This window comes from Sapajus apella, unplaced genomic scaffold, assembly GCF_009761245.1.
Source record: "Sapajus apella isolate SASKATOON/1434 unplaced genomic scaffold, GSC_monkey_1.0 scaffold27, whole genome shotgun sequence".
Classification (NCBI taxonomy): Eukaryota; Metazoa; Chordata; class Mammalia; order Primates; family Cebidae; genus Sapajus; species Sapajus apella.
In genome coordinates this window covers 20,124,859-20,151,817 of record NW_022436967.1, presented here as the reverse complement: position 1 = coordinate 20,151,817, position 26,959 = coordinate 20,124,859, and the positions used below count along the sequence as shown (strand labels likewise).

At 35.1% G+C, this 26,959-nt stretch overlaps 1 protein-coding gene across 2 annotated transcripts; it reads left to right on the top strand.

The window, feature by feature from the left end:
- Positions 1-170: 170 nt before the first annotated feature.
- On the top strand, positions 171-25,964 carry METTL14 (methyltransferase like 14). 2 transcript variants are annotated; one of them, XM_032292458.1, is made up of 11 exons: positions 171-257; positions 5,009-5,097; positions 6,217-6,304; positions 7,700-7,780; positions 8,146-8,233; positions 10,674-10,764; positions 13,166-13,307; positions 16,288-16,380; positions 19,363-19,479; positions 21,013-21,223; positions 24,421-25,964. In XM_032292458.1, the coding sequence occupies exons 4-11, from the start codon at positions 7,712-7,714 to the stop codon at positions 24,723-24,725; spliced, it is 1,116 nt and encodes a 371-aa protein (XP_032148349.1). In that variant the 5' UTR covers positions 171-257; positions 5,009-5,097; positions 6,217-6,304; positions 7,700-7,711; the 3' UTR covers positions 24,726-25,964. The 2 variants fall into 2 exon arrangements, with proteins under 2 accessions (XP_032148349.1, XP_032148348.1); XM_032292457.1 differs by having other exon boundaries at positions 192-419.
- Positions 25,965-26,959: the final 995 nt, after the last annotated feature.

Sequence of the window (26,959 nt, the reverse complement as noted above, 5' to 3'; positions counted from 1 at the left end):
ATACCCTGAGAGGCAGAGATAAAGGAGAGGTCGGTGACTGTCCTCCTTCCGACCAGCTCAGATCATCCCATCCCGAGGCGGCCTAGAGGCCTGAATACCCTTGTAGCGCTATAGACCCCTTTGTGTCCCTTCATAGTGGCGTCAGATCGCGAGCGTACGGAAGGAGGCGGGACTTCCGGGCCAAGCGAGCCTATTCTTGCCGCGCCGGAAGTACCTACTGAGGAAAGCATGGTGGTTACTCTGTTCTTAAGGTCCCGGTGAATACTGTGTTCCACAGACTCGGAAGAAAAGTTGGACAAGCGTTCACTGGCGATTGACAAATATTCGAGGTAGTTAAAAACAGCAGTTGGAACATGGATAGCCGATTGCAGGAGATCCGGGAGCGGCAGAAGTTACGACGACAGCTCCTCGCGCAGCAGGTCCGCGGCCCTGGTGGTCCCCGTGGGAGGGATCGCGAATACGAGTGCGCGGTCGCCTCCTACCTCCACACCCCGCCTTAAGGCCTTTCTGGTCCTGCGATCCTGATCTCTGGTTCTCCCTTTCTTGTTCTCAACTTTCGCGGTGCGCCGAATGTTTTTCTGTTTCCTTCCGCGGTCTTTGTTATGCTAAACCGAATGCTAAGATTGGTCTCGAATCTGTGGAACGCCCACCAAGTGTCTGGCAAGGATGTACGCTTTGGTCTTCCTAAATTACCGCAGTTCACGCCAGGATGAGTGGCAAGTTATCCCCTACATTTCTCTTCACTGTTTAAATCATCATCTGTTTCTTACTTTTCCTCGTCGTCAGCACCAAATTCTTGAGATTGTGGTTTCATTGTGAAATACGTTTGTAGTATTTGACGTCTTTCTTAAGACTGCACTGGAAGTAGCCTGAGTGTAAATTTTAGATTCTGCATGTTATGTACGGTATCCTTGTCACACAGTTAATATTTGAAATCTTACTCTGTGTTAGTCGCAATAATCTCCTGAAACAGGTAGTGTTTCTTAAACTTAACAAATAATGAAATAGGCTCCATAGGTTAAGGAATTTTACTCCTGGTCGCTCACTTCTCGGCTGGGCAATACAACCTAGGTTTGTCTCCCCAAAGCTTGTCTTCTAAACCATTGTCCTTGACTGCTTCTTGTATATGAGTAAGTTAACATTTGCCGATCAGTAGGGTATACATGAAGAATACAGACTGTGCACAGTTCTACTTAAAATCGAGGCTATATTTTCCATTCTACCATTCAGATTAGTAAAAGTGATTAGAAGAAATGCTCATGGAGCGTAATTGGTCATCTTCCTGTTATTTTTCAGTCATGAAACTTGGTTTTAGTAAATGGAATTCTGAAATCTATGATCTGATGAACAGATTTATGGTATACTGCTGAAACAATGGGAACTTGGAATCACATTTTTCCCTTGTCCCTCTGGCATTGTAATCCTGGACAAATCAAGTATCTTTTCTAAGTCTTATTTTCCCCAACTTCTTCAAAAATGTTCAGTAGCTCTTTGTTGCTACCACAGAAGATGTTTTACTCCTTAATATTGAATTCAGACTTCTGTTTGACTCAGGATACATTCATAGGACAATTATTGAATGTTTTACACTCAACAAATTGCAAGGGGCTCTAGTAGGCATTGGCAAATGAACTACAAGTAATAGGTAGCCCCTATCCTTAAAGAGCTTAAAAAGTGCATAAAGTTTAATGATGGTTGCCATTTTTAAAGTCTCTTCTAATTATGTGTCAGACTTTAAGATTTTTACATACATTATCTTGCATCCTACATATCAGATTGTATCAGCATTTTATTGATGAAGAAATTAAGCTCAAAGAATTTAAGTTACATGCCTAAAGCCAAAAAGCTGGTAAGTTTGCAAGCTGCAATTTTTAACTTAGGCCCTATCTTTATTAGTACATCTATCTGTCTGCTGGTCTTCTAGTTGGACATGAACCATTCTGCTTTAGTAAGGATGCCCAATATAATCAATGACAAACATCCTCTTCCTCTTTACCAATTAACTTCAGCCTCTCTTTCACTTACTTTTCTGTTTATGATGAACATGGCAGACTGGTTTATTACTCTCCAGAACACGCTTTGTGCAGTATACCCTTTATGATGTTTGAAATTGTTCTCCTTCCGTTCTGAATTCCTTGTAGCTTCCATGTCACAGCTTACAACATAGTGATGAAATCTGTCCCGATGACCTTGGCTTAGGCTCATGCTTTGAGCTTTCGTTGTCCTTATTGTTGAGTCTACTACTATATATCGTTTGTTAATTGTCAAACAGAATACAAACTGTTCGGGTGCAAAGTCTTTGCATTTGACTCCTGTTGGGTTAATCTTCTATCCCAGCATTGGTTCTTGCACAAAATAAGCTTTTAATAAATGTTTGTTGATTGATGAAATATCAGTGTAGAGCACAACTCAGTGTGTATAATTTGCTTTGGTCTGCTGGATGAAGACATTGGATGCATTAGGTAGGCCCAGACCATGATGTTGGCAATTGGATGCTATCACCAGCAACTTATACCTGCCTTTTATTTCAGCTTGTTTTGTTTTATGAATTAGTTGCACTCTACTTAGCCTTATCTTAACCATTATTTGTTCACATTTGTTAACTTCAAAAGATATCAAATTGTTATAATTATTCAGATAACGTGTTTAGCGCCACCATAACCAAAAAAAAAAAAAAAAAAAAAAGTTGGCCTGTGAGAAGACAGTTAAACATGTAAGCAGAATTATGATTTAATAATTTCTCCTGTGATACATTGTATCCTAATTGAGACCCTAGTAGGAAATATCATTTGTTCATTCAGCAGATATTGATTAACATTTACTGTTAGTCAAGTGTTATACTAGTTGCTGAACTTATAGGCAGGGTCTTCCTCTAGGGATTTTACATTTTATTGGGGAGAAGTGAACAAAAACTGATAAAATAATTGAAGTATGCAAATAAAATAATTGAAAGTTGTGACTATGAAATAAACAATATAAATAGAAAGTAAAAGATAAAATAATTTAAAGTTGTATTAAGTGCCATGAAATTGATAAGGAAGCAAGGTAAAAAGGAGAATAATGGAAGGGAACTGCCTATCCATACATTTATGGAAAAAAATCTCTGAGTAAATAACGTGTACTCATCTGAGATAGGAAAAGAAAGGAGTCAGTTACGGGAAGAAGTTAGATAGCATTCCAACTATAGGAAGTAGGTCTGTTGTCTCCTGACTAAGGAGAAAAGGAGTGAGGAAGAGTTTATGGAGGAGTTGAAATTTCAAGAAGAGTCGATATATTGGAAGAGCTTTATCATTGGGGAAACCTGAGGGGAGTCATATTGTGTGGGTGGACTACAAGGTTAGTGGATAGTTGTTTAAGATCAAGGCTGGTGACTTGCTAGTCTGATATTTTAGTATGCTTCCTCCCTTTTCCTGAGGTAAATGGACTGTTTAATACAGATTTCTTCATGCCCTTCTTGTGCTTAAAATATGTGTATTTAGAGATAAGGTCTTGATCAGTCACAGGCTGGAGTGCAGTTATGTGATCTTGGCTCACTCCAACCTTGAGCTCCTGGGCCCATGTCCTTAAAAATATTAAATGATTCCTCATGGCCTATAAATTGCATTCTACATTCTGGTCTAGCTTTTAAAGTTTATTTATGAATTGGTTGCACTCTACTTAGCCAGCCTTATCTTAACCATTATTTGTTCACATTTGTTTGTATTTTGCAAAATTTTCCCAACTGCCAAACAAAATTTATGTTACCATTTTAAGGTAGTAAAGTTCAGCATTGTGTCTATAAATATTAAGACTTAGCTTCAGTAAAACTAGATTTTTTTATTAGAACATACAATATAAATTACATTATATGAGCTGATGCCTACAAAATGATTAACGTAGCACCCACAACCCTATGCAAACACTGTCTTAGCTGCCTTTTTTTTTTTTGGTTATTGCTACTGCAGGATGAATCTCTTTTATCTGAAATGCTTGGGCCAGAAGTGTTTTGGATTTCAGACTTCTTTTCAGGATTTGGATTATTTGCATATTACTTACTGGTTAAGCATGCCAAAACTCGAAATCTGAATGCTTCAGTGACCATTTCCTTTGAATGTCATGTTAGTACTCAAAAATTTCCAGATTTTGGAGCGTTTTGGATTTTCTGTTTTGGAATGCTCAACCTGTACTAAATCATGTTTATTACTTTATAGGAAATTGGCTAAAGTGACTTATTTTCAAATACAGATTGCCCCAGACTTACTATCATTTGACTTAACAATTGACTTTATGATGGTTTGAAAGTGATAGGCAGTCGGGCGTGGTGGCTCACGCCTGTAATCCCAGCACTTTGGGAGGCCAAGGTGGGCAGATCATGAAGTCAGGAGATGAGATTATCCTGGCCAACATGGTCTCTACTAAAAATACAAAAAAATTAGCTGGGTGTGGTGGCACACACCTGTAGTCCCACCTACTCAGGGGCTGAGACAGGAGACTTGTTTGAATCCACGAGGCAGAGATTGCAGTGAGCTGGGATAGTGCCATTGCACTGCAGGCTGGGTGACAGTGTGAGACTCTGTCTCAAAAAAAAAAAAAAAAAAAAAGAGTGATAGGCATCCAGTCTGCTTCTTGACTTGATGTTATGGTGGAATTGTGTCCCGATAAATCCATTATAAGTGGAAAATATAAGTTGAAAATGCATTTAAAACATTTGTTTTGAAACAGATTTACTTTCAACTTACAATGGATTTATTAGGACATAACCTCATCATAAATCAAAGAGCATCTGTATAACTGAAAGCATAACATGCTTTACCAGCTGTCAAACTCATTCTTAATACAGTTTGTTTCCAGGTTTTTTCCAGTTTGTCTTGCAAACTGATTAATTGATTTTGTGTGTGTGTGTGTGTGTGTGTGTGTGAATTAAGGTGTTTTTGATTTTTAAATATTTAATATATCAAATGCTGCTACAAATGCTTAGAAAGGCTATCTAATGCATCGTGACCTAATTTCTGATCTTGCCTTTTCTCAGTTGGGAGCTGAAAGTGCCGACAGCATTGGTGCTGTGTTAAATAGCAAAGATGAGCAGAGAGAAATTGCTGAAACAAGAGAAACCTGCAGGTCAGTCAAATAATTTTTTTTGAGACAGGGTTTCACTCTTGCCTAGGCTGGAGTGTAGTAGTATGATCGTGGCTCCCTATAGCCTCAACTTCCTGGGCTCAAGTGGTATGCTTCCCTTGGCCTCCCAAAGTACTGAGATTACAGATGTGAGCCACTGTGCCCAGCCGAATAACATTTTTTTCTAAATGACATGTTAATGTTGTGAAAGGGGCTGGACATGGTGGCTCACGCGTGTAATCCCAGCATTTGGGAGGCCGAGGCAAATGGATCACTTGAGGTCAGGAGTTCAAGACCAGCCTGGCCAACATGGTGAAACCCTATCTCTACTAAAAATACAAAATTTGCTGGTGGGGTGGTGGGTGCCTGTAATCCCAGCTACTTGGGAGACTGAGGCAGGAGAATCGCTTGAAACTGGGAAGCAGAAGTTGCAATGAGCTGAGATTGTGCTACAGTTCCAGTCTGGGCAATAGAGTGAGAATATGTCAAAAAAAAAAACAAAAAAAAACCTGAAAGGATTACTGTTTTAATAAACAAATAACTGTAAGTAGGTATGCAGTATATTAAGAAAAGCATCAAAATAATGATTTTAGACACAATGGTTTTATCGTCAGTTCATTGTTAAATATTTATTTTCTCAAGATAGTAAGTTCCCATTTGTAAAGTACTTAGAAAATGGAATGTTAGACTAAGAATTAGCATATATACTATAAATAAATAAGTGTATTTAAAAATTTTTTTATAAAAGAAAATATACTTTACCCTAAAAGTGATATTTATTTGCTAGTTCAGAAAGCATTTCAAAATTTTTTCATTATTCTAATCTTCAGTTTGGCCATCTGTGTTGCTAAAACAGGTTAAAATAATGCATACTATATAAGTTTTCTTTTTTTCAATATATCCCCTATAGCAGCATATTTTCTCATTTGGTTACTTTCTCTTAATAATGAAGTACAGAATTAATAAGTTAATCATGTTGTGCGACTTTTTGGATGACTAACAAACTGGGTAAATTAGATACTCTTTAATCAGGAAAAATTTTCCTTGTTTTGTTTTTATAACTTGTTATACATTTCTATATTTGTATATATTTGTGGGTAGTATTTCTGTTTTATTTTTCAGGGCTTCCTATGATACCTCTGCTCCAAATGCAAAACGTAAGTATCTGGATGAAGGAGAGACCGATGAAGACAAAATAGAAGAATATAAGGCAAGTAGATAGTGAAATAAGTTTATGGCCAAAGAAAAATCCAAATGATAGATTCATATCCATGAAAACAAATTTGATGGAAAGCCTAATTTTAAGATGTGCTAAAATAATTGTCAGTGGTGTATGTTATCACTTAAATTAAGACCATTGTATTAGTTTTCTTATCTTAATATGAGAGTTATGTGGGTTAAATTAAGTTTTGTATATAAAGCACTCAGCATAATGTCTGGTAAGCACCAAGCAGTAATATTCTTGAAGACAAGTGAGGATATAAGTGTGTCAGAAACTTTAGGCCCAGTGCCATGGCTCACACTTGTAATCCCAACACTTTGGAAGGCCAAGGCCAGTGGATTACTTGAGGTCAGGAGTTCAAGACCCGCCTGACCAACATGTCGAAACCCTATCTCTACTAAAAATGCAAAAAATTAGCTGGGTATGGTGGCACACGCCTGTATTCCCAACTACTCAGGTGGCTTAAGGCAGGAGCATAGTTGGAACCTGGGAGGCAGAGGTTGTAGTGAGCCGAGATCATGCCACTGCACTCCAGCCTGGGTGACAGAGTGAGACTCCATCTCAAAAAAGAAAAGAAAAAAAAAAAAAGAAACTTTGAGTAATTGGATCAGATTTTGAGAAGCTTCGGTAGTCTTTTTTGAGGAGTTATTCTTCCATGTTAACAACAATCAAGATATTTTTAGGATTCATGGCCTAGTCTACATTATAGAAATATTTCTGAAACAGGCTCAAGGAAAACCCAACTTCTAACTTGTAATTGCAGTATTTAGTTGAAATAGTTGAAAAGGAAGTATTATGAGCCAAAAGACTTGTTTTTTCAGGTTAATTGTATATAATAGAGATAAGAATGTATAGTTTCAATAAAATCTCTAGAAAGTTTAGTGATATAGTACCTAATTTCATGAATATTGTCTTATATGTTGCAGTTCTAATAATGTGTAACTTAAGCATTTGTGATTATTTTAGGTGGAACCATATGCAGTTGCTGATATTCTAACCTTTTGACCTATAAACATAGCTGTTTCATATGGTTTAATCTAATGGAAATAAAATTGCAACACTGATGGTCATATAGCTATGATTCAAACTAAACTCTTGACATTTATAGTATTGTATAAGATAAATAATTTTAGATAATTTAGTCAACAAAATAGTTATAGTAATTATTGTTTATGATGATGAAATTTTTTTGTGTGAAAATAATCAATTAGCTAGATCTAATGATGGGAAAGCAAAGACTTCAATGTTTGACTTTAATGCTAACTTAAAGCATTTATTAAATCTTAAGGAAATAAAATATTTATGTTGAGCTTAAACAAGATGTGATAATTAGAGAAATAGCCCCTATTTGTAAAATATTTACTTAATCTTATGTTTTTCAAGGATGAACTAGAAATGCAACAGGAAGAAGAAAATTTGCCGTATGAAGAAGAAATTTACAAAGATTCTAGTACTTTTCTTAAGGTAAAATAAGTAATTTTCAAATTTTGTAACTCTTCACATTTAAGTTCTATACCTGGAAAGATTTTAAATACCTGTTTGTCTTCAAGATATTTTTCAATGATTGAGGGATCACTGTTATAAAATAAAGATTATTTAAAATTAGTCATGAAATAGTCTTCTGATATTTGGCTATTTAGTGTGAGATAATGTTATATTAATATCAGCTACTGGAAAGTAACAATTTTAATTGTGTTTTCAGATATACTAATTTTTAAATCTATCGATTGATTGTATTTTATATGGTGTTGTAATAAAAAACAAAGTACAGAGATAATGTATCTGCCATTACAGTACATGTTACAAATTTAATTTGTCTTTTAATTTAGGGAACGCAGAGCTTAAATCCACATAATGATTACTGCCAACATTTTGTAGACACTGGACATAGACCTCAGAATTTCATCAGGGATGTAGGTATGTCAGATTTGTTTGGAATACACTGTTGCTGACTCTCAACTACGTGCGTGTAATTTATCCAATTTGTGGATATTTCTAACAAAATTATTTTTCCCAGCTTGACATCTTTTTTCTGTTCTTAGTACTTCTGGTTCCCTCTCTCTCTCTCTCTCTCTCTCTCTCTCTCTCTCTCTCTCTCTTTCTCTTTCTCTTTCTTTCTCTCCTTCCTTCCCTTCCTGCCTTCCCCCTTCTCTCCCTCTAGCTCTGTTTCCCAGGCTGGAGTGCAGTGTTGTGATCTCGGCTCACTACAACCTCCACCTCCCAGGTTCAAGTGATTGTTCTGCCTCAGCCTCCCAAGTAGTTGGGATTACAGGTGCCTGCCACCCTACCCAGCTAATTTTTGTATTTTTAGTAGAGATTGGGTTTCACATGTTGGCCAGGCTGGTCTTGAACTCCTGACCTCAGGTGATCCACCTGCCTTCGCTTCCCAAAGTGCTGAGATTACAGGTGTTAGCCACCGTGCCTAGCTCGGTACACCGTCTTTTTCTATTATTCAATATTGCTATTTTTGTGTATTTGTTTGTTTCTTTTTGGCTACAGTTTGGTACTGTGCCTATTCTTGCATTTTAGACAAATTTATTGAGATTTTATATATATATATATGTATGTATGTATATGTATACACACACACACACACACACACACACACACACACACAATACAATTCACTCAAAGAGTATAATTCAGTGTTTTTTTTTTAATATATCCGCAGGGTTGTGTAACTGTTGCCACAGTCTGTTTTAGAACATGTGCATATCTCCCCTAAGGAAGCTCTGTACCCATTAGCAGTTAATCTACATTTGCTCCCTCTCATCTGCCCCTTCTCAGACTTAAGTAACTACTGATCTGCTTTCTATTTCTATACATTTGCCGTTTTTGGACATTTCACATAAATGAAACTATACAATGTGTGGTGGTTTGTCACTGGCTTCTTTCACTTAGTGTATTTTCACGGGTCATTGATGTTGAAGCATGTGCCCATACTTCATGGTTTTTAAATTGCCAAGTAATATGCCATTGTATATGCCTAACTTTTTGACAAACTAATCAAGTGTTCTTCCAAGCCGCTGCACGATTTTATATTTTTACTGACAATGTATGATGGTTCCGATTTCTTCACATCTTGGGCACTTACTATTATCTATTTCCATCCTCATAAGTGTGAAGTGATATTTTATTGTGGTTTTGAGCATCTTTTTGTATGTGTATTGGTCATTTAAATATCTTCTGTAGAGAAATATCCAAATACTTTGTGTATTTTTTAATTGTTTAACTGTCTTTTTACTATTGAATTACAAGAGTCATATTTATTTATATATATATATATATATATATATTTGCGTGTGTGTGTGTGTGTGTGTGTGTGTGTGTATGTGTATATTCTTTACATTTTCTGAGTACAAGTTTATCGGATGAGTAATTTGCAAATATTTTCTTACATTCTGTGTCTCACTTTCTTAATATTATATTTTGTAGAACAAATATTTTATTTTGATATAATCAAATTTAGTTTTTCCTTGTTACATGTAAACAACATTACCCTTAAAGTAGAGAAACTAATTTTAACGTTTTTGTAAGCAAAATATAGATGGAGCATAACAATTTATATAAATTGTATAACCAGATTTAGATATAAACCATTCTGCTCTTAAGATACCTGTCTTCCCAAGGCAAAGAAAGCATACTTAGAAAACTATTACAGATTGAGGAAAAGTTGTACCTTCTTTTTGTAGATGATTAAAAGCTGACTCTGCTGTCTTGAAACTTGACTGTAATAAAATCTTCAAATTTGTTGTATTTGAAATGTGATCTGCAACCACTAACTGAGGAACCTTTACAAAATCTTTTACTTTTTTCTTTGATATTAAAGTTACTAATATTTGTACTTTGGCTTTTAAATTAGGAAGTTTATTTAATTTATATTGTTATGAATGTGCTCCCTCTGGGAGGGGGAAAAAAGAAACACTCATTTTCTCTGCTTTGGATAACTATCCAACAAATTAAGTTAAAATATTAACAATCAGCTTCTTTAGGATATGGAATTTTTTTTTTTTTTAGCTAAGAGGAAGGGGGAAAAAATCACGCAAGAAAGGTAGTTATATTTTTTTCCTGAATGTTAAACCGGATGCTATGAGCAGATTGTTTAACTAAATGAATATGTGATATTAAGTGGTTTATTGACTTGGACTAGGTTTTAGAACGTCTAGGTTTTTACTTGCATGTCATTAGTATGAAATGTGCATACATATTATTTAAAATTATTAGAAATTAAACTTCCTTAAAAGATACGTGTATGGTGTGTATTGTTTTGTTTTCTTGAGAGGGCTCATAACTTTTGAATTACTGATAATAACTTCAGTTGAGTTGAAATTCAGAATTTACTGTTTTATCTCCTCAGGTTTAGCTGACAGATTTGAAGAATATCCTAAACTGAGGGAGCTCATCAGGCTAAAGGATGAGTTAATAGCTAAATCTAACACTCCTCCTATGTAAGTGTTTTTATTACTGTTTGTTCCCAGCTCAGGCTTAAAGTAACAATTTGTTTATCCTATAACCTTTTTTCTTTTTCCTAAATTCAGCACTTTTATTAACATGTTTTATTACTCTATTTTTTTTTCTTTGCTTTTTTTTTTTTTTTAAAGACTGGTTCTCATTATGTTGCCCAGGCTCATGTGCATCTCCTGGGATCAAGCAGTCTCCTCCCACCTCAGCTGGACTTACAGGCATTTCAGTCACCACTCCTGGCTCTATTTTTCTTTTCTTTTCTTTTTTTCTTTCTTTTTTTTTTTTTTTTTTTGAGATGGAGTCTCCCTCTGTTGCCCAGGCTGGAATATGGAGTGCAGTGGCGCAATCTCGGCTTAATCAGCCTTCACCTCCCAGGTTCAAGCGATTCTCATGCCTCAGCCTTCTGAATAGCTGGGATTACAGGCAGGCACCACCATTCCTGGCTAATTTTTGGCATGCACCAGCATGTCTGGCGAATTTTTGTATTTTTAGTAGAGATGGTGTTTCACTGTGTTGCTCAGGCTTCTCTTGGATTCCTGATCTCAGGTGATCTGCCCACCTTGGCCTCAAAGTGCTGGGATTACAGGCATGAGCTACCACACTGAGCCTTGTTTCTTCTTTATAGCAAAAATGTTAATTTGAAACTCTGGTGCTGAGTTCACAGTGGGCTCTCAATTTTTTTTTCAGCTTTTCAGATAATTTACTTAAAGTACCTCTATATTTTTTTTTCTTAAAAATCATTCAGTCTGGGCACAGTGGATGATTACCGGCATGAGCCACTTGTGGAGGCTTGGGGAGGCTGAGGCAGGTTAATCACCTGAGGTTAGGAGTTTGAGACCAGTCTGGGATTATAGGCATCAGCCATTTTAGGAGGCTGAGGCAGATGGATCAGCTGAAGTCAGGAGTTTGAGACCAGCCTGGCCAACATGCTGAAACCCCGTCTCTACTAAAAATACAAATATTAGCTGGGCATGGTGGCACATACCTGTAATCCCAGCTACTCAGGAGGCCGAGGCATGAGAATCATTTGAACCTGGGAGACAGAGGTTGCAGTGAACTGAGATAGTGCCATTGCTCTTGAGCCTGAGTGACAGAGCAAGACTCTGTATTCTTGATAACTTACTTAAAATGCCTTTAAATGACTTCTTGTCAAGTAATTTGTTTATTAAAGGAAGCTTAGAAAAGTTAGATTCAGGAAAAGAACACAAAAATTAATCACAGCATAGCATTCTGAGATACTATTCTTAACAATTTGGAATGTGATAATTCATTTTAATTGTTGCTAAACAGAATAATGTTTTCCTCAGAAATGTATATAAGAACTTTGAAATTGGAGAATTTAGCTTGGAATGTTTTGTAATGATTTGACAAAATGTATTCTGTAAGTCATTAGAAGTACCACAGAATGTCTTAGTATGTAGAGAGGAAGTGTAAGTATACGCTAATATTCATTGTATTTTGAAATACACCTTTACTTGCATATTTATTCATTTGTTTATTTAAATAGAGACAGGGTCTCACTGTGTTGCCCAGGCTGGTCTCAAACTCCTGGGGTCAATTGATCCTCCCACCTTGGCCTTCCAAATGTTGGTATTATGGGCATGAGCCACCATGCCTGCCCTGAAATACACCTTTAGTTGTGATGTTGAGGAAGGAAGATCACTTGAGCCCAGGAGTTTGAGATTGTAGTACTCTATGATCAGGCTTGTGAATAGCCATTGCATTCAGCCTGAGCAATATAGTGAGACCTCATCTCAAAAAAAATAACCGAAAACCTATTTACATTTAAAGTATTTTAAATTTGAAGTATTTTCATGCTATGTGAAGTAACTTTTCAGTAAAGGCCAATACTAACTTATATTAGGTAGCATGAAAAGACTCAATATAAACATTTTTACTAATGAAAAAACTAATAAAAGAAAATTATTTGAAAACTGTGTTTTAGGGTGAAGAATTTAAAGCTTACAGAGAAATGGATTTTCTAACCTAACTAAACAATTGAGAAATAAACAATGTGATATTCCTTAGAGAATTCAGATGAGAATGGAAATGGGTTCAGAGACACATCTGAGTATATGGATTTTTAATATTGAGAGAAGAATATTTCTGGATGTACATGGGGAATAATATGACTTTTACTATGTAGTTTAATTATGTTCATGTACTAAGACCATTTGTAGATGGTTTAAGTCTATACTGAAGAAAAAAAAACCCTCAATAAAAATGATTTTGGTAATTAGCTTATTGATTACTTTGTAAATAATGTTTAGTAGTAATGTTTAGTGATATCTAAGACATTTCTTTCATTACCTTTTGAAAGGCACTTGAAAATCTTATTTAAAAAAGCTTATTTAAAAAAATATTTTTTATGCTTTAATCAAATAGGTACTTACAAGCAGATATAGAAGCCTTTGACATCAGAGAACTAACACCCAAATTTGATGTGATTCTTCTGGAACCTCCTTTAGAAGAGTATTACAGAGAAACTGGCATCACTGCTAATGAAAAATGCTGGACTTGGGATGATGTATGATGAAACTTTCTATATTGTAATGAATTTTTTATTTTCAAATGAATATATGTTTATTTGATTAGAAAGTGAGATAATAAATATCCCTACTTTAGTAGGGATTATAAATATAGATTTGTAGTGTGAATTATAGCTGAAGGTCCAAGATACATTGACCAATATTACAGTTTCTTTAATATGATTCTTCTTTATGAGGCAAAAATTGAGCAGATACTAAGTGAGTAGGCTATAGAAGACTTACAATTTTAGTCTTAGAGCCCTTGGCTATGTAGCTAGAAAAGTTTAAAAACACACAGAATGATTCATAATTCATTCTGCATTTGATTAGTTTCAGCAAACATTAGAATTTGGTTATGTATATATATATAAAACCAAATATATATATATATATATGTGTGTGTGTGTGTGTGTGTGTGTGTATATATATATATATATATATAAATAAACATGATTTCTACTCTTTAAATGACTTACAGTAAAGTATGGATAAAGAGGATATATGGACACATAATTAGAATTTTGTTGATTAAGTGATGGAGTCCTGCATAAGATGATATGAGAACAACTGACCAAGCCTAGATAGATGGGACATATGAACATAGAGGAGGTGGTGACACCTGAACAATACAAATATATGAGTTGGATTACCCAAGAAAGATGTGGGATGGGGCTTACAAGCAGAAAGAACAACATGAACAGAAGACATGGGGGCAAATGACTATCTCTTAGGGGGAGGTCTGTATGTAAGTTGATATTGTTGGAACACAGATTGGGATTATCTTGAGGTGATGTGTCAGGAGTCTGGACTTTTATTCTGAAGACATTAATAAGTCTTTGAAGAGTTTTAACCAGTTTAGTAAAAAGGTCAGATTGGTGTTTAGAAGCTGGACTAGAGTCTGGGAAAGAATTCTGGAAAAAGGAGAGCGATTAGAAGACTCTTTCGTATAGTAACCTACTGCTGAGATGAAGAGACCCTGAATTAGGGTAATAGTAGGAATGGAAAAAAAGTGATAAATTCAGTAATATTTAGGAGGTAGATTTGGTGAAACTGAGTGATGGGGATGAGGGGAAGAGTTAAGGATATCTAAGGGTTTCTATCTTGGGGTAGGTGGATTGAATTATCACCAACTAAGAGTGGATTTCAGAAGATGAGCAGGATTAGAGAAATTAAATAATGTTGAATAAGTTGATCTCTAGATATATGTGAGACGTTCAAATGGAAGATGTAACAGGAATATGAAACTCAAAGGACAGACAGATCTGGTTTCAAAATATGTGTTTTAGAAGATTATCACATAAAATCCATGCAAATAGATGAGTTTATCTTGGGATCATGTCTCAGGATAAAAAGGTGGTCTGACAGTAAAGCCTGGGAAAACATTTACATTTAAGGACCACGTATAAAAGAAATGCAAAAATGAGTTGTTCAGTGATGAATGAAGAGAACCAGGAGAGTATGAATGTAATGGAAACCAAGGGAATAGTGAGTTTCAAGGAAATGTAGTCAGGAGTATCCTTCATTTCTAGGAAAGATATAGGCCAAGGAAAGGACTGAAACTGGAAGACATGTTTCTTAGGAAACTGATTGGAATCCTTGCATGTCCCTTTCTGAGTTAATGGTAGTTACTACTCTGAATGTCTGTTTTTCCAAGATTTACCTCTAATTCATCTTCCTTGAAGCTTTTCCTATTAGCTTTAATACTCCTAGCACTTTTATTTACATTTGTATGGCTCTTATAATGTAAAAGTTTTTCCCCTTCCTTGTTTAAAGTGTTACCTGTGTTTATTGTTGAAAAAAATCAGAAAAGTACACAGAATATAGTATTTCTAACACTTAAGATTAAAGACTTAATGCTCTTGGTATTTAGTGCAGAGAAGTTTTCCAGATAGGTGTAAATTTACATTCTTTTCAGTAGTGTTTAACAATGTCTAGTTAACTATATCCTCATTAAAGTTGAATATTAATATTAAAAACCATTTTTTTGTCAGTTTGATCAAAGAAAAGAAAATTTAAACAACGAATCTGATTATATCATTGATTAATAATTAGGCAGAACTTTGTTTTCTCTAGCCAGTCCACGAAGTTTCAGCAATGAAGGTACAAGACCTTCAATTATATATGATAAACTAATACAGTTTTTGAAATAAATTCTATTTTATATGCAGCTTTTTTATTTTAGTTTAATTTCACTGTTCACCAGTTCTGGCTGGCATATTGAAAAATTTGGCCCCAGAGCTCTTTAACTTTTATGAGATATTGTCCTAAAGAAAGTGCCATTAGATAATGTAATAAACAAAATGTAAATAAAAAAAGTGTTTGGGTTTCACAGGTGTTCTTTTTCATGTTAGAGTCAGTAGTGGTCATTGTGTTTTACTTAAGAACACAAGCACCTAATTAAAGTACCAACACTTAGCTTTTAGAATTAGTGTCAAAAGAGAATAATTAATTTTTTTTTGTCATTTCAGACAAAGTAGTAATTGTAGGAAAATAATGTATATTGATTTATTGAGAAGTTCTGTAGACACTGTATATCACAGTCCTCCCCAAAACATTTATTGTTATATTTTAATTTTGTTCCTAACGTTGAGTTCAGTTAAGCTCTTCATTCTTTTTCGATAAATGGTAAGACATTGCTGGAGAATCTCTCTCAAGCTCCATCTTAAAAGATTCCATAGTTCTATAGCTATGGTTTCCTGTAAGCTCTTTCGGTATAAAAGCAAGTGTATATATGGAGTGCAGTGTTGCAATCATGTGTGCACAAATGCGTATGTTGTTTATATATAATGTAACAAAACAACAACAGAACAAGTAATTTTAAGGATAACATTTTTTTCTATTATAGTTCCTAATGGAAACTAATACACTGCAAGAACACATCTACTGGGTAACCTGATAAATCTCAATTGTTGTTCTTTTGGATTTAGGATGAATGGGAAACAAAATACTTTTATGCAATATTCTTTTGATTTCTTACAGATTATGAAGTTAGAAATTGATGAGATTGCAGCACCTCGATCGTTTATTTTTCTCTGGTGTGGTTCTGGGGAGGGGTTGGACCTTGGAAGAGTGGTAAGATGGTGCTTTTATAAAGTGAATTTTTACATTAATAAGAAAAAAAAGTAACAATATTTTGCATAGAAAGTTTGAAAATCGATGGTATTTTGTCCTTTGTTTCTTGAATAATTCTAAAATAGTGAGAAAAAAAATGTCCAGAAAAGAATGTAAGAAATGCAATACTTGTAAGTCAGTTAACCAGCTAGACTAGGGATGAATGTGCAGCTCTTTCAAAAGGTACTTTATTGCAAGTGTAGGAGGAGAACACCTTAAAGATTTGAAACTCCAAATTATACCTCAAAAATGAGTTGCTTTGGTATTGTTTACTATTCTTTATTAGTAGCTAAAAAGTATTCTAACTAGTATTGGCTCCTGAAATCCAAATAGAAGTCACATAAAATTGGAAAAGTAACACAGCATATGGAAGACATGAATGAATGAATGAATGAATAAATAAGATATAACACCTGAACTTATTTTAAGTATCTGATATTTAATTGTATTTTAGAGCTTTTTTGTTTTTATTTTTTATTGGAGTTTTTTCTTATTTTTTTGAGACAAGGTCCAACTCTATTCCCCAGGCTGGAGTACAGTGTTACAAACACGGCTTACTGCAGCCTTGATCGACCTCCTGGGCTCATGCAGTTTTCCCATCTCAGCCTCCTCATAGCTGGGACCACGGGCACAACGCCACCCCTGGTTAGTTTTTTTAGTTTTTGCAGAGATGAGGTCTTGTTATGTTGCCCAGGCTGTCCTCAAACTCCTGGGCTCAAGGGATCCTCCCACCTCAGCCTCCCAAAGTGCTGGGATTATAGGCATGAGCCACCACACCTGGCCCTGATTGGAGTATTTTGCCAAAAGGAACAAAATAATATTTATATATGCTATTTTAAACAAGAATAATGACAGTATTATGACTATGTATCAGGAATCTTAATTTTGCTCTCAATTCAGCTGCTATGCAAAAAGGTACTTACTGCTGAGGTTCCCAGTTTTGTCATGTTTTGTTGGTTGACACTTTTCATTTTTATGACTTATTACTTCCTACACTCCAAATGACTTCATTTAATCATTCTAATTTGGGGAGGTATCCATTTAACAGTTGAAAAATTTAAGATTATATGAGACAACAAGTACAATTATATGGAAATAAGATTGTGCTCCAATTCTGAAATTCCACAATTACTTTATATTCTTTACATAAATAGTAAGGCTGTTGGGTAATACCATTGCTTCTATCATTTACTAACTCCAAAATAGACTATAATTGTATTTCAGTTGGGTGTCTCCTTTTTTTTGGTAGTGACTCTTCAAGATGCTCTAGAAAAGTTAGAGAGAAACAAATGTTTTTATAGGTATATTGGTATTTACTTTGTTTTAACTTTGACTTTGATCTTTCCTTGCATTCCCCAAATTAGATTGAAAATGATTAGGAGGTTTTTTATCCTTTTTTTAAAAATTTTTTTTTGAGACAGATTCTTGCCCTGTTGCCCATGCTAGAGTGCAATCATGGCTCACTACAAAACTCTGCCTCCCAGTTGAAGCAGTTCTTCTGCCTCAGCCTCTTCAGTAGCCATCCAGGAGATTTTTATCTTATTTGCATATGCAGCAGTTATTATACTGGTGAGAGTTTAGCAAAAAACAATTAAAAAAAAAATTCAGCATGAAAAATAGTCATGAGCTTTTGATAAATTAGTGGATTAGGGCATGTAGAATTTAGGTCATAGTGATGTTAATGACAGCTACTGTAAAATAAATATTTAGTAACAGGAATAGGTAATTGATTTTGATTTTGGAGATTTTAAAATAAAACTCTACTGGGCACAGTGGCTCATGTCTATCATCCAGCACTTTGGGAGACTGAGGCGGGCAGGTCACTTGAGGCTAGGATTTCAAGCCTCAGCCTGGCCAACATGGTGAAACCCTATCTCTACTAAAAATACAAAAATTAGCAGGGAATGGTGGCACGTGCTTGTGGTCCCAGCCACTTGGGAAGCTGAGGCATGAGAATTGCTTGAACCTCGGAGGTGGAGGTTGCAGTGAGCCAAGATTATACCACTGAACTCCGGCCTTGGCAACAGAGTCCGACTCTGTCTTAAACAAAAAAATAAAATTTTAAATTTTATTTTGAGGTGTTATCTTACATTGCCCAATAAGCATTTCTGAAAAGTGTATGTTTCATACTCTACTGTATCTTTATATGTACTGATCATCATACCAGCAATACAGTACTTATTTATTATTCCCTCATTTACACTTAATCTTAAGTTGATGGGGGTAGGGACTGTATCTTATTCATGTTTTTATTCCCAGCAGCTAGCCAGCAATGGCATATGGTAGGCTTTCAAAGGTCACTGTGAGCAATCATTTAGCTGGTATTTGTTTCACGTTCATGTATAATAGATTCTAGGACATTAAGGTTCACATCTTTATTTTCTAGATTATATAGAGATGAAAGTACAGTTTTATCCAACAAAGAGATATACTTAACACTTTTAAGTCTGAACATTTTTACAGTTGTATTAAATATAGAAATACAGTTTTATAAGACTCTCATTTGATGTTTGCATTTAGAAAATTTTCAGCAGTGTATAGCTTTGTCAGAGAATAGAATATTTAGGTGGCAGGGATCAAATTGTGTTTTGAACTATTTTGTGATTACAGAAGGTCTGAGTGTCTGCTTACAATTTAAAACCCAGTATCCATTAATGACAAGAGAATGCAGAATTGGGATATTATGTAATCCTTTCTGTGTTTTGATATTTAACTATATATGTGACATTGATATCCAAAGGTAAATACGTATTCTATATTATGGCTGTATATTTAAAGAGTGGCATATCTTTCTATACTCTACACTAAGACAAAATTACCTTGAAACCTTGGAATTTAGTGTCTGAAACCTCTAGAAAGTTTTTTTGTTTTTAATGCTGTTGATTATTGTCTTATTTATTTCTTTAAGTTAAGGATTTCTGTTTAAAATTCTTTCTTTTCTAGTGTTTACGAAAATGGGGTTACAGAAGATGTGAAGATATTTGTTGGATTAAAACCAATAAAAACAATCCTGGGAAGACTAAGACTTTAGATCCAAAGGCTGTCTTTCAGAGAACAAAGGTATTGCTTTTACTGATTTATTTTTTTTAATTTTCATGATTTTCTCTCAAGCTTTTCCAAATCACTGTATGCTGTTTAATTAACTTTATGAGAAGGTCCTTTTCTTAGACTTGTAAAAACAGCATTGAGCATTACAGGAATACATCCAAGTTAGGTTTTAAATGATTTATTCACCATCTTAAATCAACCCCCACCATGCTAGAAAGGGGAGTATGTATTCCTCTATGTCCTAAATGCCATATTTCTAAGTTAGATAAATGCTTTTGATCACCCTGTCCCACAGAATTTTTCTTTTTCTAGGCTCAGAAAGAAAAGATAGCAGCAAGACTCTAGCTGGCCAGCTTAGAAACGTTTCTCTCTTCTTCTTTTTCCTTTAAGAACCCTTAAGAACTTCTGCTTCATGTGACTGTGCCCTGCTAGTATCAGGCTTTAACAGTTTTTATTCTTCACTTTTGAGGGAGCGAGTGGTGGGAGGGTCTTTCTTATTAAGTCTTTTTTGGACTGGAATCATGCCTAGGTAATGAAGCCTCCATAAAATCCTAAGACAGGGGCTGGAGAGCTTCTGTGTTGGTGAACCTGTGGAGTTTCTGGGAAGGTGGTCCGCTTGGAGAGGGCACAACAGCTCCATGACCCGTGCCCCATACCTGTCAATGTGTGTCCCTTCCATTTGGCTGTTTTGAATTGTATCCTTTTATAACAAATAGGTCATAATAAGTAAAGAGCTTTCCTGAATTCTGTGAGCTGTTCTAGCAAATGATCTAACCTGAGAAAGAGGTCATGGGAACCTCTGATTTATAGCTGGTTGGTCAGAACCACAGGTGACAATCTGGACTTGTGATTGGTATCTGAAGGTAGGGCAGTCATGTGGAGTCTGCACTAAGTAGGTAGATAGTGTCAGAACTGAATTGAATTATAGTGTTGGTGGAGAAGTGGAGAATTGCTTGGTGTGGGAAAAACCCACACATCTGGGATCAGAAATGAAGTATTCTAAAAATACTGAGTGTTGTAAGTGAGAGCGTACAAAAGAGTTTGTTTTTCTTATTTACATGGCAGTCTTTCCTCATCCAGAAATCCAGGTTCTCCTGTTGGTTTTTTGCCCATAGAATTGTATCCCACCAGGAATGGTAGCTCACTTCTGTAATCCCAGCACTTTGGGAGGCCAAGGTGGGTAGATCACTTGAGCCCAAGAGTTCGAGACCAGCCTGGGCAACATGGCGAGACCCTGTCTTTACAAAAAATTTAAAAATTAGCCAGGTGTGGTGGCATGTTCTGGTGATCCCAGCTATTAGAGAGGCTGAGGCGGGAGGATTGCTTGAGCCCAGGAGGTCAAGGCTACAGAGCTGAGATCATGCCACTGAACTTCAGCCTGGATGACAGAGCAAGACTCTGTCTTAAAAAAAAAAAGAGAAAGAACTGTATCCCAAAGATTTGGAGAAATGAGGATTGTTTTAGAATTGAGGACATCAGAAATGTAAAAGGTTTTGGAATGACTGTTGATTAAAAGAGATTAATTGGTATGCTCTTGTTATTTAGGAACACTGCCTCATGGGGATCAAAGGAACTGTGAAGCGTAGCACAGACGGGGACTTCATTCATGCTAATGTTGACATTGACTTAATTATAACAGAAGAACCTGAAATTGGCAACATAGAAAAACCTGTAGAAATTTTTCATATAATTGAGCATTTTTGTCTTGGTAGAAGACGCCTTCATCTATTTGGAAGAGATAGTACAATTCGACCAGGTAGGACCTCAGTTAAAACAACAACAACTTTATGATTCTTTGGATTATGCATGTCAAGAAATAGGACATGGTACTGTGTAAAATAAAGTTCTGATGTGTTTGATTGATTCTCTTGCTGTACTTAAAATTGAACAGTTTTAGGTACACAGCAAAATCAAGAGGAAGGCACAGAGACTTTCTATATAACTCTGCCCCCAAACATGCATAACCTCCCCAGTTATCAGTATCTCCCACCAGAGTGGTACATTTGTTACAAATGATGAACCTACATTGACAGGTCATAATCACCCAAAGTCCACAGTTTATATTAGGATTCACTTTTGGTGTGGTAATTCTGTGGGTTTAGACAAATGTATAAGGACATGTATCCACCATTATAGGATCATACTGAATAGTTTCACTGCCCTAAAAATCCTCAATGCTCCACTTATTCATCCCCCCCACAACCCTTGACAAACACGTATCTTTTTACTGTCTCCATAATTTGCCTTTTTCAGAATGTTATATAGTTGGAATTGTATAGTATGTAGCCTTTTTAGATTGGCTTCTTTTATTTGGCAATTGGCATTTAAGATTTCTCTATGCCTTTTTATGATTTGATAGGTCATTTCTTTTTAGTGCTGAATAATATTCCATTGGATATACCACAGTTTATGTATCCATTTACCTAATGAAGGACATCTTCCCAAGTTTTGGCAATTATGAATAAGCAGCCATGGATATCTGTGTGCAGGCTTTTGTGTGGTCATAAGTTTTCAGCTCCTTTGGGTAAATACCAAGGAGCACAAATGCTGGATTGTATAAGAATATCTTTAATTTTGTAAGAAACTGCCAAGACTGTCTTCTGAAGTGCTTGTACCATTTTGCATTTCCACCTGCAGTGAAAGTTCCTGTTGCTCCACATCCTCAGCAGCATTTGGTGTTGTCAGTGATCAGGATTTTGGCAATTTTACTGTGTGTGTAGTGGTATCATATTGTTGTTTTAATTTGCATTTTTTCTGATGACATATGATGAACATCTTTTCATATGCTTATTGGCTATCTATATGTCTTCCTCGGTGAGATGTCTTTTAAGGTCTTTGGACCATTTTTTATTTGGCTGTTTGTTTTCTTATTGTTGAGGCTTAAGAGTTATTTGTATATTTTGGAGAATAGTACTTTATCAGATTTGTTTTTTGCAAATATTTTCTCTTAGTTGGTGACTGTCTTCTCATTGCCTTATTGCATGTTTATTTTTATTTAATTAATTTCTGCTTTTTTGTTTTCTTTCTATTTTGGGTTTACTTGCTATCCTTCTGAAGTATTTTAACATTGATTTTCAGCTTTTTTGTAGTATGGTATTATATTGCAAGCTCTAAATTTCTCTAAGCACAGCTTTATTGCATTCCAAAAGTTAGGTATGTAGTGTTTTATTATCATTTATTTCAAATGTTTTTTCAAATTTTCATTGTGATTGCATATTTAATCTATTGGTTATTCAGTATTATGTTGCTTAAGTTATTTAGTTACTGCTTTTGGGCTATATTGTGGTCAAATAACTTATATTGTAAAGTTCACTTCTTTGTAATTTGTTGGGATTTGCTTTATGGCTCAGTTTTAATAAATATTCTAAGTCCAGTTGAAAAGAATGTGTACTCTGTTTTTGTTGTGGTTGTGGTATTTATTAACCGTATGCTATGTAGATCACGAATATCTTTACTGATATTTTTAAAGTACTTGTTAAGTGACAAAGGTCTATTGAAATCTGTTATGGTTATGGATTTGTGGTTTCTTTGTTTAGTTGTCAGTTTGTATTTATATCTACTAGAGGATCTGTTGTTAGGTGCATAGAAAAGGTGGACTTTTTATGCCTTCCTGGTAGATTGGCCTCCTTAATGCTATGAAATGTCCTTTATCCAGTGTTTTTGACCTTAAATTCTACCTCACCTGATAGTATAGCTGTTATAACTTTCTTAGGTTTGTGTTTGCCTGGCATATTATTTCCAGCCTTGCACTTTCGGTTTTTCTGTTGTTACGTATAAGATGTATCTCTTGCAAATAAACACACAGTTGCTTTTTCATCCAGTTTACTTTTATCTTTTAATTGGACATTTAGTCAATCTATATGTAATGTAATTCCTGACATTTTTGGGCATAAATGACCATCTTCCTGTTTGCTTTATATTGGTACCAGCTGTTCTGTTTCTTTTTCTCTCATTTCTTTTGGATTGATTAATTACTCTTTTATCATTTCATTTTTCCTTTTCATTAACTTGTTATGTATTCTTTTGTTGTTCTTCATTGATTATCTTGGAAACTGCAGCATGTATCCTTGAATTATTAAATTCTAAATTAAAATAGTACAGATTTTTAAAGAGTGAGAATACTATGACTTAATCTTTAGAATTTCCTTCATTTTTTAAACCAATTTTTCCTCAATATGCATATTAGATCATACGTATATTTTATACATAGTATGTATATATGGCTATGTAATGAAATTTGAGTTGTTTAGGCTTCCTCTGCAAATATACATGAACATCTTGTTTGAAAGTTCTATGGATGACTTTATTCTCTTATAAAAGTAAAATATTTTTTGGCAGCAGAGCTTATGGTAAGCAAATATTTCCCCTTCACTGAGTTAAGAGAAAATAATGTCTCTAAAATTTCAACTGAAGTAGTGTGTTTGTTCAGGAAGCATAAGTGTCCATATATATAACATATCAAGAATATAGTTATCATGTTTTAGTAAATAAAGAACAGATTTTTCTCTTCCTTTTATTAACCTGTCCTGCACAAATATAGCTCCTGAATCTGAGAATAATCTCAGTGGCAACTGCTGTTTAAGGAAACAGAAAACTTAAGAAAAAACAAAACTATTACAAGAATAAAAGCAAACATCAGATGGTAATCTCTTAATAATTGAAAAGTTAATGTAACATTTAGGAAAGTTTCAAATAATAATTTTTTTACATAATACTTTTCAATCCTTGTGCATACAAATTTTATTGTATTTTATTTATTTACTGAAACAAGATATATACCTGTGAAATCTTTAAAATATGACCACAATTCAATGCCATTCTGTAAAAGAGATCAATATTGGATGAATGATGGGAACATCTTTAAGAATGCATTGGGGATTTGAACTAGGTTCTAAAGAATTAATAAGAGAGAATTGCAAATAAAAAGGATAATCTTTTTTTCCTCCATTTTAGGCTGGCTCACAGTTGGACCAACGCTTACAAATAGCAACTACAATGCGGAAACATATGCATCCTATTTCAGTGCTCCTAATTCCTACTTGACTGGTTGTACAGAAGAAATTGAGAGACTTCGACCAAAATCACCTCCTCCCAAATCTAAATCTGACCGAGGAGGTGGAGCTCCCCGAGGTGGTGGAAGAGGTGGAACTTCCGCTGGCCGTGGACGAGAAAGAAATCGATCTAACTTCCGAGGAGAAAGAGGTGGCTTTAGAGGGGGTCGTGGAGGAGCACACAGAGGTGGCTTCCCACCTCGGTAATTGTTGAAGACATTGATCCTGTTCATGCTCCTCTAACCTTCTTTAGTGTAGTTAAATTTCAAGTGGGAGACTTAACTTTAGAATGCACTTGCAGCTTGCACTTTGCTTTAATTTCTCTGAGCTGCAGGAATGTCTTAGCCAACCTCGCTTGCAGTTGTCACACACACTGTATAGTTTTTTTCAGGATAAATGAATGATCCTGGCTTTTGTTATGTGCATGAACAGAATGGAACAACTCAAGTAGCTTCATCTTTGGAGACTGAATTTATTCTGATAGAGTTCAACAAATTACAAAGGGTTTTGCTAATTTTTAGAAATAAACAATGGAAAAAGATCCAATCTGTGGTGTCATGCTAGTGCTGACAGGAGCTGGTAATGCACATCCTGTCACTGCTGCCATAACAAATGGGGAGCTGTTTGGGAGCCTTGATAGAATAGAGTTGGAACAGATGGTAAGCTTCTGTCAGGGTTTTAACATTTTCTTGATGAAACAATAAAAAGAGGTAAGCTTTTTTATTTCCTTCTTTTTAAAGTCTTAAATAAACTCAGATATAATTTGAATACCGAAGAAATTAAAGAGACTTTGAACAAAACCACCTCTTCCCAAATCTAAACCTGATAGGGGAGGTGGAGATTCCAGGAGCAGTTGAAAGAAGAGATACAACTTAGTAGACAGACTTAAAAAAAAACAAAAAACAAAAGTTCATCATCATAATCTCAGTTTTGTGGCTATGACTCTTAATCATGCTTCCTAAGAAGCAAAGGAGGACAAATATTCATGTGCTAGATAGAACTCTGGTGTGGACTTGAACTTGGATTGACCTTAAAGTAATTTTATATTCCTCAGCAAAATAAATGAGAGGCAAGAACAGGATACCTCACTATCAGATGCTTGGTTTAACATTTTGGGACTAAAATACTTGGTGATGAAATGACATACGCCTTTAAACATGTTATGGAGACAGTTTAATATAAAACCAACTACAGAAAACTTTCAACTTAAGGATACAGCTTGGAAATTGGAACTGCAGTTGCCTTTTATTAAACCCATATGGTGTAATATTTGTTTTTAAGGACTTCTTGTGCAGATGAGTTAGTTATATAAGACTTGATGCTGTCATTTCTCTTGCTATACTGTAATTCATGGTTTAAATGAATTTGATAATGAAATAATACCATTATTGTTGATGAATAGTTTTCTTATTTTTATGATTTTTCTAATGAAACTTTAAACTTTTAAGATTTGAGAGCCTGTTTTCTGTAAGTAGAATCACTGTTGTTACTGTTGTTACCAAATAGAAAAGTTTTGGTCTGTGATGCATTTTAATGGCTATTCTCTGCTCATATCTAAGATGAGATTATATTACATCCACCAAAGACTCAGTTTCAAGATAAGGACTGAATGATAGAAATAAGGCTGACATCCTTAAAAGACTAATGAATTTAACTTGCTTAACCCATTAGTACTATCTAATACAAGACAGCATTTGACTAACAACTCTCTTAGTGTAGATGTTATTTGTCATAATTGGAGTTTTTGCTGAAATTATGGTATATTTTCAACTTCACTAATTATAGTTTATCTAGAATTAGAACTCTATATGTCAGAGTTGACCTGGGAATGAAGTCAGGATAGAGAAATTCCAGTTGCCTGTGATGGGTCCTTACAAGTTTCAGCTAAGGAGTGACCCTGTCTTATACACAGGGCTCTTTATTACATTCCATGCCCTGGGCCTACCCAAGATGACATTCCTGGAGGTGGTGACATTCCTGCTGTTTACATGGCATAGATACCTGTGAGATTATCACAATTTCATCTTACAAAGAGGTAGGTGTGGCTGCTTTGACAGTTGAAAGTTAAGGGGAACCATGATCTACCATATTTAGGAAAAAGTAATTTAAAAAGTAGATCATGGAAAAAGAATGTAAGACCTAGAATTTATCCCTTTGACAATAATCTGGCCTTTTTAATCATGGGATGGAGTTGACTCACTAGTTTTTGCTAACTTTGACTTTCAGTAAAGGTTGAGGTATTGTTTCTGCAGTAAACTATATATTCATTGAGGAAAGGCTTCCAATGAAAATTTATTACTCTGACCTCTTCAAATTTTTGATCTTCTTTATATTTACATGTCTTACATTCCACAAAATTATGTAGAAATGCTGGGTGCAGTGGCTCACGCCTGTAATCCCAGCACTTTGGGAGACCTGATGTGGGTAGATCACTTGAGGTC

Bases quoted from the DNA above. Each gene is read 5' to 3' on its own strand.
- METTL14 (XM_032292457.1), top strand. From the start codon at position 354: ATGGATAGCCGATTGCAGGAGATCCGGGAGCGGCAGAAGTTACGACGA. The intron at 10,765-13,165 runs GTAAGTGTTTTT...TTAATCAAATAG, and splicing joins AAATCTAACACTCCTCCTAT to GTACTTACAAGCAGATATAG. The intron at 21,224-24,420 runs GTAGGACCTCAG...CCTCCATTTTAG, and splicing joins AGATAGTACAATTCGACCAG to GCTGGCTCACAGTTGGACCA.